Raw genomic sequence first — 11040 nt, forward strand, 5'->3', positions numbered from 1 at the left:
ATATATACAGTATATAATACTATAAATACAGCCCAATACTATATACATAATAGTATATTTTGGGCCTTTTTCACCTTTAGCCGATAGTATAGTCGAGAGAGAGAGAGAGACAGGAAATGGGAGGCGGAGAGAGGGGGAATGACATGCAACAAAAGGCTACCTGAGTCAGGATTCGAGTTTGGGCACCCCTGGCCAAAATTTCTGTTAATGCGAACAGTTAAGCAAGTGGAAGATTAAAAAAAATATATATATATATACATACAGTATATATAGGCTACTATATATACAGTATATATAGGTTTGGGCCCCCTGCATATTAGTACCTAGTAGCCCCCCTTTGGAAACTATCACAGCGTGTAAATAGTGTATAATAATAATAATAATAATAATACAGTTTATTTATATAGCACTTTTCAAAGATAAATGTCACAAAGTGCTGTACACAAGCAAAAGAGTCAGTAAAAGCAGTTCTGCGGTCCACAAGGCATACAAAGTAAGTAGTAAAATAAAAACTGTATACAGTTCATACAAGGACACAATCACAGGAAGAAAAAAAAAAGGGGGACCATGGAAGGGTAGTGGACATTAACCAAATGTTTGTCTAAACAGATCAGTATAAAGTATCAATATTGAATATTGAAGTTTCCCTCAATGACCTAAATAATTTGAAGAAATATAAATAGGAAGGAGGAAGAAAGACAGAAAAAGGGTTTTTCCCATTTCAAGGGCGTGATACAAAGACCTAACTTCCAAAGAGCACGTGAATAAGGTGTGACACATTCTTATGACTCTAATACTTTCCTCCTTGAGCCAGGCGGTCGCTTTAATAAGTTAATTAGCCCTATCAAACATATCCGTGTATTGCAGATTGAAACCTTAAAGGGGCACAAACAAATAAGTACTGCATCTCCAGAAAGCTATTCAACTACATCTATCTAGATTTTGGATTCGTGTATTATATTAGGCAAGGCAAGGCAAGGCAATTTTATTTGTATAGCCCGTTTTTTTTACAAACAGTTTGTCTCAAAGGGCTTTACATGGCATCATAACAACATCCTCTGCGCTTAGACCCTCACATCGACTGAGCTTTAAACTGAGCACGTGTACTACCATCTCTCACGTGCTGTTTTATTTAGGTCAGAGAAATTTATTAATTATTACATTGAAAAAAAGTTCCTTGTCAGAAGCCCTTTCTAATTTCCTCTTATGGGAAACCAGCCAAAGGAATGTTACCTCTACGTATTAAACATGTTTACTCACGCTATGTTTACTTGTTCACTCAGGTGAGCGTGACGATTGTAAATGAAAATAAACGTTTGGTATTAGGATGTTTAACATTGTGTTGTTTAACATCTTTCTACCTTAATTTTCCACTTGAGAAGAAGATATCTGAAAAAGTGTTATCCATACTCCTGCTGTTGATGTCAATGTTGATATTCATGGTTTGCATGGGATAATTCCTGATGACGTCCTTTCCCTTCAGTAACTATTAACTGTTGTTTCTATGGATATTCAATCAGATGCTAATGACCTCCTGACCCTTTGTCTTCTGGACAACCACTGACAAATACAGTAGTTATGTGAGGCTGCACTTGACCTAAATGCCCTCATCAGTTTGCCAACATGCTTTCCATAACACTACCCCAGAGATCTTTAGCAGGAAGCCTGTAATGGTCACAGTTGTTTTAACAGGCAAAAAACGCTGGATGGCCAACTCGAGACACTGATTGTTTTCACATTACAGTGGTTTACTGTTACATGTATTTCTACTCATGCCTGTTCATGGCTGTAGCTGTGAATGTCAATATTCAGCCAATATTCTCACTTACTACAACCACACACTTCTAAAGTTGTCAACAGCGATCCTCACCTCCAGTTATTTGCATCTCATCAGCAACAAAAAGCAATACAAATACAGAATTAACACATTTAACACCCTTATTTTGTTTATTCCTCTGCCAATTGCATATTGTACTTACAGCTACCGTATATATAAACTACATTAGTGTGATTGCAATGAAGTTTTATTGATCTTGACTGTGTGATCTGACTTCCTTGAATTGATTGGTGCTGCACACACCTCGGGTACTGCCCAACGACACACCTCAGTCACATAAGTACTATAGATGCTTGATCAGTCTTTCAGTATCACAGGACTCACTTCCTCAATCATCACCATGGAAGAAGACAAAGACACAATTAAGTAAGTTAACTGATATCATATATACGCATATGACATTAGATTTTTATTTTCTAGTAGCGTAATACAAATTAATTGTCAGTGATTTCAGAAATATATTCATGATAGTAGAACTAGTGTCTAAGTTATTTGTTTTGTTTGTAATTTGTTTCTGCAGTTGTTGAAAAATCAGTTTCTCCAATGAATTCCAATGTATTATTTCTGTAATTAGAAGTCTATAAGTGAATACCTTATAATTTCATACCACATTATGAATCGGTTAGAAATAAATGTAACCCTTTATTGGGCAAGTAACCACATCAGCAAACTTATGTTTGACAGTTATTTAAGTTTAAGCTACGGTACTTCAGTTTAGAATTTTGTTTTTTTCCACACATGTTTATGTATTTATAACTGTTCCTGCAATTTTATGTTTTTCTCTTATTTTTTTAAAAATATTTTCATACGTTTAAAAAAAAAAAAAGGAGTGAAGAGCCATACATGGCAACTTCATTGACCTTGATTTGCAGGGGAAAAAATTACACATTTTGAAAAAATTAAAATAAATAAATGAATGAAAAAGACTCTTCTAATATCCAATGACGGTTTGAGGTTGAGTTTTTTTTTTTTTAAGTATTTAAATGAGTGACCTAAAAATGGTTTCGGATAATTATGCTGAACACGTTACACATTTTTTTGTGTACAAATTATTGAAAGTTAAAGACATGTTGTGTAAGTACAATGATTATTTACGTTATTAACAGTATTAGTTTAACCTTTATAGTATGTTCTTCAGTATGTTATGAAAGTAAACTCCAAATTCATTTAATGCCACTGAAAATTATGGTAACATTTATTCTACATCTGTTACTCTTTGCAGCTTCTAAAATCTTTATTAGCAAAACAAATAATTATTAGCTAAACGTAATTGTTCTTTTTATTTTATCAAATCATATCTCTACCCTACAATGTTTTAGCAGTCACCTTTCTAACTTGTTATTGTTATTATCAGTGTCAGTGAATGACTTTTGTGGTCTTTCTTTACAAGGCCGTGGGACGCCGGCCGAGAGGTCCCCCTCATCGAGGATGAACAAACACCATGGAAAATGATCAAACTACTGAGGATCGTCTCTCTCATTATAGTTGCTATCATTGTGTTTGGTTTGGCTCTCTGTAGCAAGGTTGGTTATTTTTATACATCTTGTAAATTATATTATTATTAGAAATATTACTGAAGATGGACATTACAGAAAGACCCTTACACCCAGGATGTCATTTTGAACAGTTTCTGCTTCTTGACATGTAAAATCTCTTGTCCTTTTTGGTAAATCCCTGCTAACAATCCTCAATACTTTTGGTGTAACAGCTTATGTCTGAGGCTCACTTGATGTCTGTGTTGCAGCTGCATTAACCAATTATCGCATTTCTTTCTCACAGACATCTTTCCTCATCCTCATCACAATGGCCAATGAAGGAACGACGACCATCCCAGTAGAGCAAAAACCCGTGGTTCTGCTTTGTATCGGCTGCTCTCTTATCGCTTCCAGTGCCCTGCTGTTTTTGAAAAGCATCTGGAAGTCATGTCACAAAACATCAAAGCTGCCGAGGATAACAACAGTTGCTCTTGTAAGACATGTCAACATCTCTGACCTTTAATAATAATAATAATAATAATAATAATAATGGTTTGCATTTATATAGCACTTTTTTCGATCGATACCCGAAAACCAAAGCGCTCATCTCATCTTTGAGTGATGCAAATGTGATCCTGACAGGTAATGTGCCCCATTTTTATTCAAAAATGATTTCCTCTGCTTCTCCCTCAGGTTCTGTTCTTTGAGTTTGTGGCGTCTGCGGGTGCAGCAATCCTCATCATTGTAGCAATGCCACACTTTGACATTGTGACCAACGTGTCAATCCTGAGCAGCGTAGCCATCCTCTCTTCCCTGCTACAGGTGATCTCTCAGTGCAGTGCCAAGGAGATGAACCGCTTTCTCATTCCATCCATCACCGCCTTCATCCTCCTCTTGATCGGTCATTGCATATTCCTCGTCTTATACATCATGAAAGATCCTACTGATATCAAGATGATCATTTGGGTGGGTCTGGCTGTTGGTGGGTCCTTCTTGGTGTCCTTCAACTGGTGGGAGAACTACTTCAGATTGATAGGTGAGAACAGCAGCTCCATCTTCCTCAAAAACCTTTCAATAGACATGAGGAGAGGCCAGAACATCCTGCACATCCTCTCCAGCCTGCTCAGGATCGGGGTGACCGCCTGTGTGCTGGGAGCCTACGTCCCTCTGTCAGAAATGGACTGGGAGGTGGTGAAATCCATCCCCAGTCGTGAGACAAGGATTATAGCCATCACTGTTGGGGTGCAGCTAATCTCCTCAGCTCTCTGCCACTGGTTCGTTGTTGCAGCCTGTAAGATGCACGCCATGCGACGCTGCTTCATCCTGCCTCTGTACCTGGCCTATCTGGGTGTCATGGCTCTGCTGGTTGTCCCTGTCATTGTTTACTATCAGGACTACAGAAACAGTGTGACCGGGACTGAAAGCATCAACTTCATAAGTTACTGCAGTGTGGTTGTGGATGGAAGAAACCATAGTGTGAATGACAGCGTGTTCCTACAACTGGTTATGGATGTTACACGGACTCTTTGCTTTCTGGACATGTCCAACATAGCAGACATTGGAATGCTGACAGGTAATGAAATGTAACAAGGCATAAGCTAATTTTACATATGGACATAGGCAAACTACTAAAAAGCACCACATGCTGACTTTTATACCTGTCACAGTGCTGTGTTGTGTGCTGAAGAAAAATCTATTTTAGACAAAAGTACTTTGCAGTGTCTAAAGTTTTTCATGAACTTCATCTGCTAATCTTTCCTCAGGTTTAGCAGTGGCCTGGTGTCTCGGGCTTGTGTTGGCCACTCTCTACATCTGGTCCTTCAATTTATATCGTATCCAGAGAACACAAGACCTGTTTGCCAGGAGGCTGTATGAAGGAGCCTTTATCGAACAGTCCCTGCTACTTAACATCCGCTTCGACATCCAGACAAGAAAGAAGACAAAGAAGTAAGTGTGTTTAATACTGGTGTGAGTCTGCCATTCTGTTCCATCAGTTTGTCATGGTCTGTTTGGACTTGAAACTTAGGGTTGATATTGGGTGTGGATATCTATCTTACCTCTAAACAAGTCTGTTTCTCAAATTTACAAACCATTCTCATGTAAACCTTCAGAGTATTGGATACGTCCATGGTGTATCTTTGTGCAACAATGTGGCATGAGACGTATGATGAGATGATGAGCATCATTCTGTCAATATTCAGGTGAGTTTTCTAAGAACATCCTTAAATATATAATCTTTCGGCCTCTGACTCAATAGTGAAATAAATACAGCAAACATACTTACCACATTGACACTAGACAGGAACAGTTCTGATGCACACATGCACAAATCTTGTGGCTATCAGACAATAGTAGAAGGTGTACCAAATCCATGATACCATTAAAACTAAGGTGGTTTCCTCAGCCCAACCAGAAGTTTATTCTTCCTTGACCATACTAATAACCCTTCTTTATGTTTTCATGCTCTCTGCAGAATGGACAGGTTCAGACCAAAGGAAGTCAAGGACGACTCACAGAACCAAGATTTCTCCTTTGAAGCTCATATCTACTTTGATGATGCGTTTGAAGATACATGTGGGAGTCGGAAGCGTCTCCTCAACAGTTACGCAAAGGACCTTGTGGAGGTCCTCACAAAAGCTTATGGGTAAGAACTTCAACTAAGAGAGAGTCTAGAGTCATAAGAAAATGAATTTCTATTAAAATGTTGCTTTATGTCATCAGGATCTTCAAAAACATGGATGAGAAGTTTTTCGCAAAGAAGGAGCAGATCCCAGAACAGACAGTCATCAGGACACCGTACGGAGGTCGCCTCATCATCAAAATGCCTTATGGGAACTCCATCACAGTTCACTTCAAGGACAAAGAGCTCATCCGCCACAAGAAAAGATGGTCTCAAGTAAGAAAATCTCAACTCACATTTATAGTCCATTCTTAGTTCAAAGGAGCATTTGGACATATGCATTGTGAGAGATATACATTTTGGTGATTCTCATTTTGCAGATCATGTACCTTTACTATCTTCTGGGCTGGAAACTCATGACCAAATATTATAAACGCTGGGAGGGAAAAGAGGATGAGAAGGTTCTGAGAGCAGAGATCCAGGTGAGATAAGAGAAAAATATTATGATGATCTTGAATGTGCAATCATCCAGTTTCTCAAAACTGAACCAGTTGTTTGTCTTCCTTCAGAAAGAGAAGCACAACACCTACCTCTTGGCTTTAGATGGTGACACAGACTTCCAGCCAGCTGCTGTGATGCTACTCATTGATCGGCTAAAAATGTACCCACGTGTTGGGGCAGCATGTGGAAGGATTCACCCCACTGGATCAGGTTGGCACCAAGTACAAAAACAGGCAACAAACATTTGACAAAATAGAAAATGCAGGGAGTAGAGTACCTCTGTGTTTCCTCCGCAGGTCCTGTAGTGTGGTTCCAGAAGTTTGAGTATGCCATCGGCCACTGGCTGCAGAAGACAGCGGAGCATGTGATTGGCTCCGTGCTTTGCAGCCCTGGCTGCTTCAGTCTGTTCAGAGCAGAGGCGCTGATGGACAACAACGTAATGAAGAGATACTCCACCAAATCCATGGAGGCAAGCCACTACATCCAATACGACCAAGGTAGCAGATGTTGGTAGAACTTCATGTACCACACTCAGATCCGTTTGGGACAACTTTCCCCATTAACTTTTAAACCCATTTGCTCAGGTGAGGATCGCTGGCTCTGCACTCTACTACTAAAGCAAGGATGGAGAGTGGAATACAATGCTGCATCTGATGCCTACACCAATGCACCTGAAGACTTCAAAGAACTCTACAACCAGGTGAGAGTAGTGGTCGATCAGAAGTCAATTAAAAACCCACTAAGATTTGACAAAATGAAATCTACATGCTGCTCTCATAAGTTGTCATGTAGCCATTTAGGCATGCTAACGGCTATCTGCCATTCATAGCGTCGTCGATGGGGACCATCAACGATGGCCAATATTGTGGATTTACTGGGCTCCACAACAATGATTTCCAAGAGGAACCCATCCATGTCCAAAGCTTTCATGTTCTACCAGCTCTTTGCTTTGTTCTCAGGCATTCTGGGACCGGCTACTATCTGCCTTTTGATTGCAGGTTGGTGTCACTGTTGAGAATTAATCTATAAAAGTGTTCCCTGACCCTGTAATTGTTTTAAATGTTTACTGAAAGTATAGAATGCATGTAAAATGAATATTAAAGTCAAGAACAACATGTGAAGCTCAGCTGTGTGTTTTCCTCTTCTGTTGTGTCCTTCAGGTAGTTTGAACTTTGTCTTGGACATCCATGCTGCTGGAGCTCTGGTTTTAGCAGTGATACCCCCGTTCATCTACCTGGGTCTTTGCTTTAAACTCAAGTCGGACACTCAGATCACTATTGCAGGAGTCATGAGCATCATATATGCATTCCTCATGTTGATAGTGTCATTGTCCATTATTGGTGAGTAATATTCAAACAGGTCCAACTTCATCACATCCTGCTTAATACTGCTCTGATCCTAAAATCTGACTCTCTTTCAGGTTCAATGGTGAGAGACAAAACCATCCTGACACCGAGCAGCATGTTTGTCATCGTCATGGCCTCAATTTATATCATCACTGCTATAATGCATCCTCAGGAATTGTCCCTTGTGTTCTATGGCTTTCTCTACATCATCTGCATCCCCAGCGCCTATCTCCTCCTCACCATTTACTCAATGGTCAATATGAACAACGTGTCCTGGGGCACTCGGGAGACCAAACCTGCTGGTGGGCCACGTGCAGCGCCAGTGACCACCCCACAGACAACAGTGCAGAAAGGTAGGTGGCAAACTCTTGGTATAGCTTACAGTGAAACACTAGCACTGTCTGTGTAGCACCAAAGTTAATTTTTTATCACTTTTGCAGCCAGAAACGTCTTCCAGCGGTACTTTGCGTGCTGTAAATGTAAAAGATCCAGTCCTCAGAGTCCCAGTGTTGGCCAGGAGAACATGATTCCAGATCCCGAACAGCCTGAACCTCAAAACACAATTGTAGAGGATGACAGGATCACAGCAGAAGAGCAGGGGTAAGCTCTAAAGGCTGAACACTGACTAAAATACATCTGTCACAATAGAGTGAATGATGATATTTAAATTTTTTCTGTTTGTGTTTCAGTCACGTGTCCCCTGTTTTTGACGCTCAAAGTAAGTACTAACAATTTACCAAAAATAAATTAAATTAAATTAAACTAAAAAAGTTTTTTATCTGTAAAAATTCCACAGCACAATTGATGTTCCTTACTCCTGCTCTCTTTTCCAGGTTGGGTCACAGAGCTACAGGATTTGTCCAATGACATGCAACTGCAAGAAGCCTCACTTGACCAGGTGTTTATTGGTCCCAGTCAGAATATGAAATTCACATGACATGTTAGGAGTTTGTAGTAGAATTAGTTACTGGATCTACATACGTATAATTGGATTGTGTATTTGATGAGTTTGATGAGGGAAACCAAGAAATTCCACGAGCCTCTGTACCGTAGCTCTGAGCAGCTCGTGGCTCTGCTCCGTCGTTCTAAAAATAGCTTGCATCGAACTTACTCCTAAAACTATAGGGATTATGGCAATGGGTCAATTTGCAAAAATGTTGAACTATCCCTTTAAGAATAAGGAGCAGAGGGCTGTCCTAGTGTCCTGCACCAGAGACAATAAAAACTTAGAGGGTTTTCTGTGTTTCTCTGCAGGAGGAGACAGAGTTCTGGAACGACCTTCAGGAGAAGTACCTGAAACCTCTGCCCAATGACAAAGAGAAACAGAAAAAGATTACCAACGACCTGCAGGAGCTGAGAAACAAGGTAGGCATGAGGAACTTGAATTGTGCTTCACGTCTAACAGAAACCTGCTGTGACTGATCTGAAACTAATTGTTCTCATGTTAAACAGATCAACTTTGCCTTCTTCATGGTGAATGCTATGTGGTTGGTGGCAACCTTCACCCTTCAGATATACAATGCCACATTTGCGATCAGGATACCAAAGGTTGACTTTAACTTTGAAACTACTGGAGAAGATGCAGAGATTGATCCCATTGCCTTCATGTTCATCCTGGGGTTTGCAGTGTCGGTGGGGATCCAGTTCTTTGCCATGTTCTACCACAGGTAACATCTTGACTTATACCTTGATGTTTTTCTCCCCAGTTTTCTGAAGCTCATGGTGTTCACTTATTCTGACCAAAACATCTTGTGTTTATCCAGAATCTACACCCTCATCCATTATATAGCCTTTTTGGACACTGTGCCTCAGGAGAAAAAATCCAATCAGCAAGACGTATATATGCCAGGCAAAAAGGTATTTACAATACAATTGTCCTTTAAGTGTTCCAGATGTGGTGGCTTAATGTGCACTGATGGTCATGTTGACTCCCCTCAGGGCAACTCCAACTCCGACTCCAACTCTGACTCTATCTCCGACTCCAGCTCCATGTCCTTGTCCCAGTTGAGCTCTATGTCTGACAGCGATGATGAGTATGACTTCATATATTCCAACATGAATCCACATGGAGGGACGATGGTGTAAACACACATTATCACAAACTGGCTCAGTGAATGTGACAAGGAGGGAGACCACGCAAAGTTAAACTAAGAACAATTTCAGTCATTGATGTGGTGCATGGATGAGTGGCATATGTGCAGTGGAGGGGCTGGATGTCCAAAAGCAAAGTCCATAGGATGTCACCAAGTGGAAGGGAGAGAGAGCAAATGTCGCCTAACTTTTATAATGCGAAAGAATTAGCATCAGCTGATGACCCTCAAATATGAATCAATTTCCTGCCAAAATTGTGCAGGGACAACCTCCAAGACAATGGGGGTGGGTTGTCATACATACTCTCTTTTTATTGTGTGTATTACTTGTTTAACATCTTTCAAGAGAAATTTAAAACAATTTAGAGACAGAACAAGAGAAAAACAATTGTTATGCATATGCATGTGTGTGTTGTGTGCAAGTGAAAGGACCAACAACATCATGTGGATGAACGTTATATTGTGAATGTTATTTATTTAAAGGTCCAGTGTGTAAAATTGGGGGAAAACCATGACATCCAGCGTTCAGATTCTAGATTGCAGCACTCGCTCACCTGCTCGCACTCACCCCTCCCATTAGCCATATTCACAGCGTCGCCACCTTTGCTTACGTCGTCACTCGGGGTGGGAAGATTCAACAGCCAGGGACGCAGCAGTTACACGGTTCTTTACCAATGCCGAGTGATGACGTAAGGAAAGATGGCGACGCTGTGAATATGGTCAATTGGCAAAGTGACGGTGGCTGGGACGACTGGGAGTATTTCAGGGGCATGGAGGGATGAGGTGAAGATCTAAATCATTTTACTATATGTTTGCTGTTTCCTACTCCTTCTTCTTTCCTTACGCCATCTTTGTTAGTTTATTTATGAACGCAAAACTCACAAAATGTGCTCTCTGGCTGGCTTCCGTTCGGGCTGTCGTACAAACATTAATAGCGATTATACAATAATGCAAATACATTCATGGGTAGTATATTCAGATTTTGCCAATAAACCTTGCCAATTATTACACACTGGACTTTAATGATCTGCTGTGTCGTGTCACACTGTCAGAATTGCTGCTTCCATATTTAATGCACTGAAGTGAGGAGGAATAAATGAAGTTGGGGTAGTTTTATATTTGGTAGATCTATGTTTTAATCAAGCAAATCGGTTAAAGTCTTAAATCTGGG

General features: G+C 40.2%; 1 protein-coding gene across 1 annotated transcript; it reads left to right on the forward strand.

Moving 5' to 3' along the window:
- The first annotated feature begins 3233 nt into the window (after positions 1-3233).
- On the forward strand, positions 3234-9864 carry LOC146978092 (chitin synthase chs-2-like). Its single transcript, XM_085790566.1, has 21 exons — positions 3234-3360; positions 3617-3805; positions 4006-4885; positions 5076-5259; positions 5424-5513; positions 5786-5956; positions 6034-6208; positions 6313-6414; positions 6502-6643; positions 6730-6930; positions 7018-7133; positions 7263-7431; positions 7594-7773; positions 7854-8132; positions 8220-8379; positions 8469-8497; positions 8613-8677; positions 9034-9144; positions 9232-9446; positions 9543-9636; positions 9718-9864. The coding sequence occupies exons 1-21, from the start codon at positions 3286-3288 to the stop codon at positions 9862-9864; spliced, it is 3774 nt and encodes a 1257-aa protein (XP_085646692.1). The 5' UTR covers positions 3234-3285.
- The last annotated feature ends 1176 nt before the right edge of the window (positions 9865-11040 follow it).

This window comes from Trachurus japonicus, chromosome 11 (assembly GCF_045865225.1).
Source record: "Trachurus japonicus isolate A0001 chromosome 11, Traja_1.0".
In the NCBI taxonomy this organism is placed as follows: domain Eukaryota; kingdom Metazoa; phylum Chordata; class Actinopteri; order Carangiformes; family Carangidae; genus Trachurus; species Trachurus japonicus.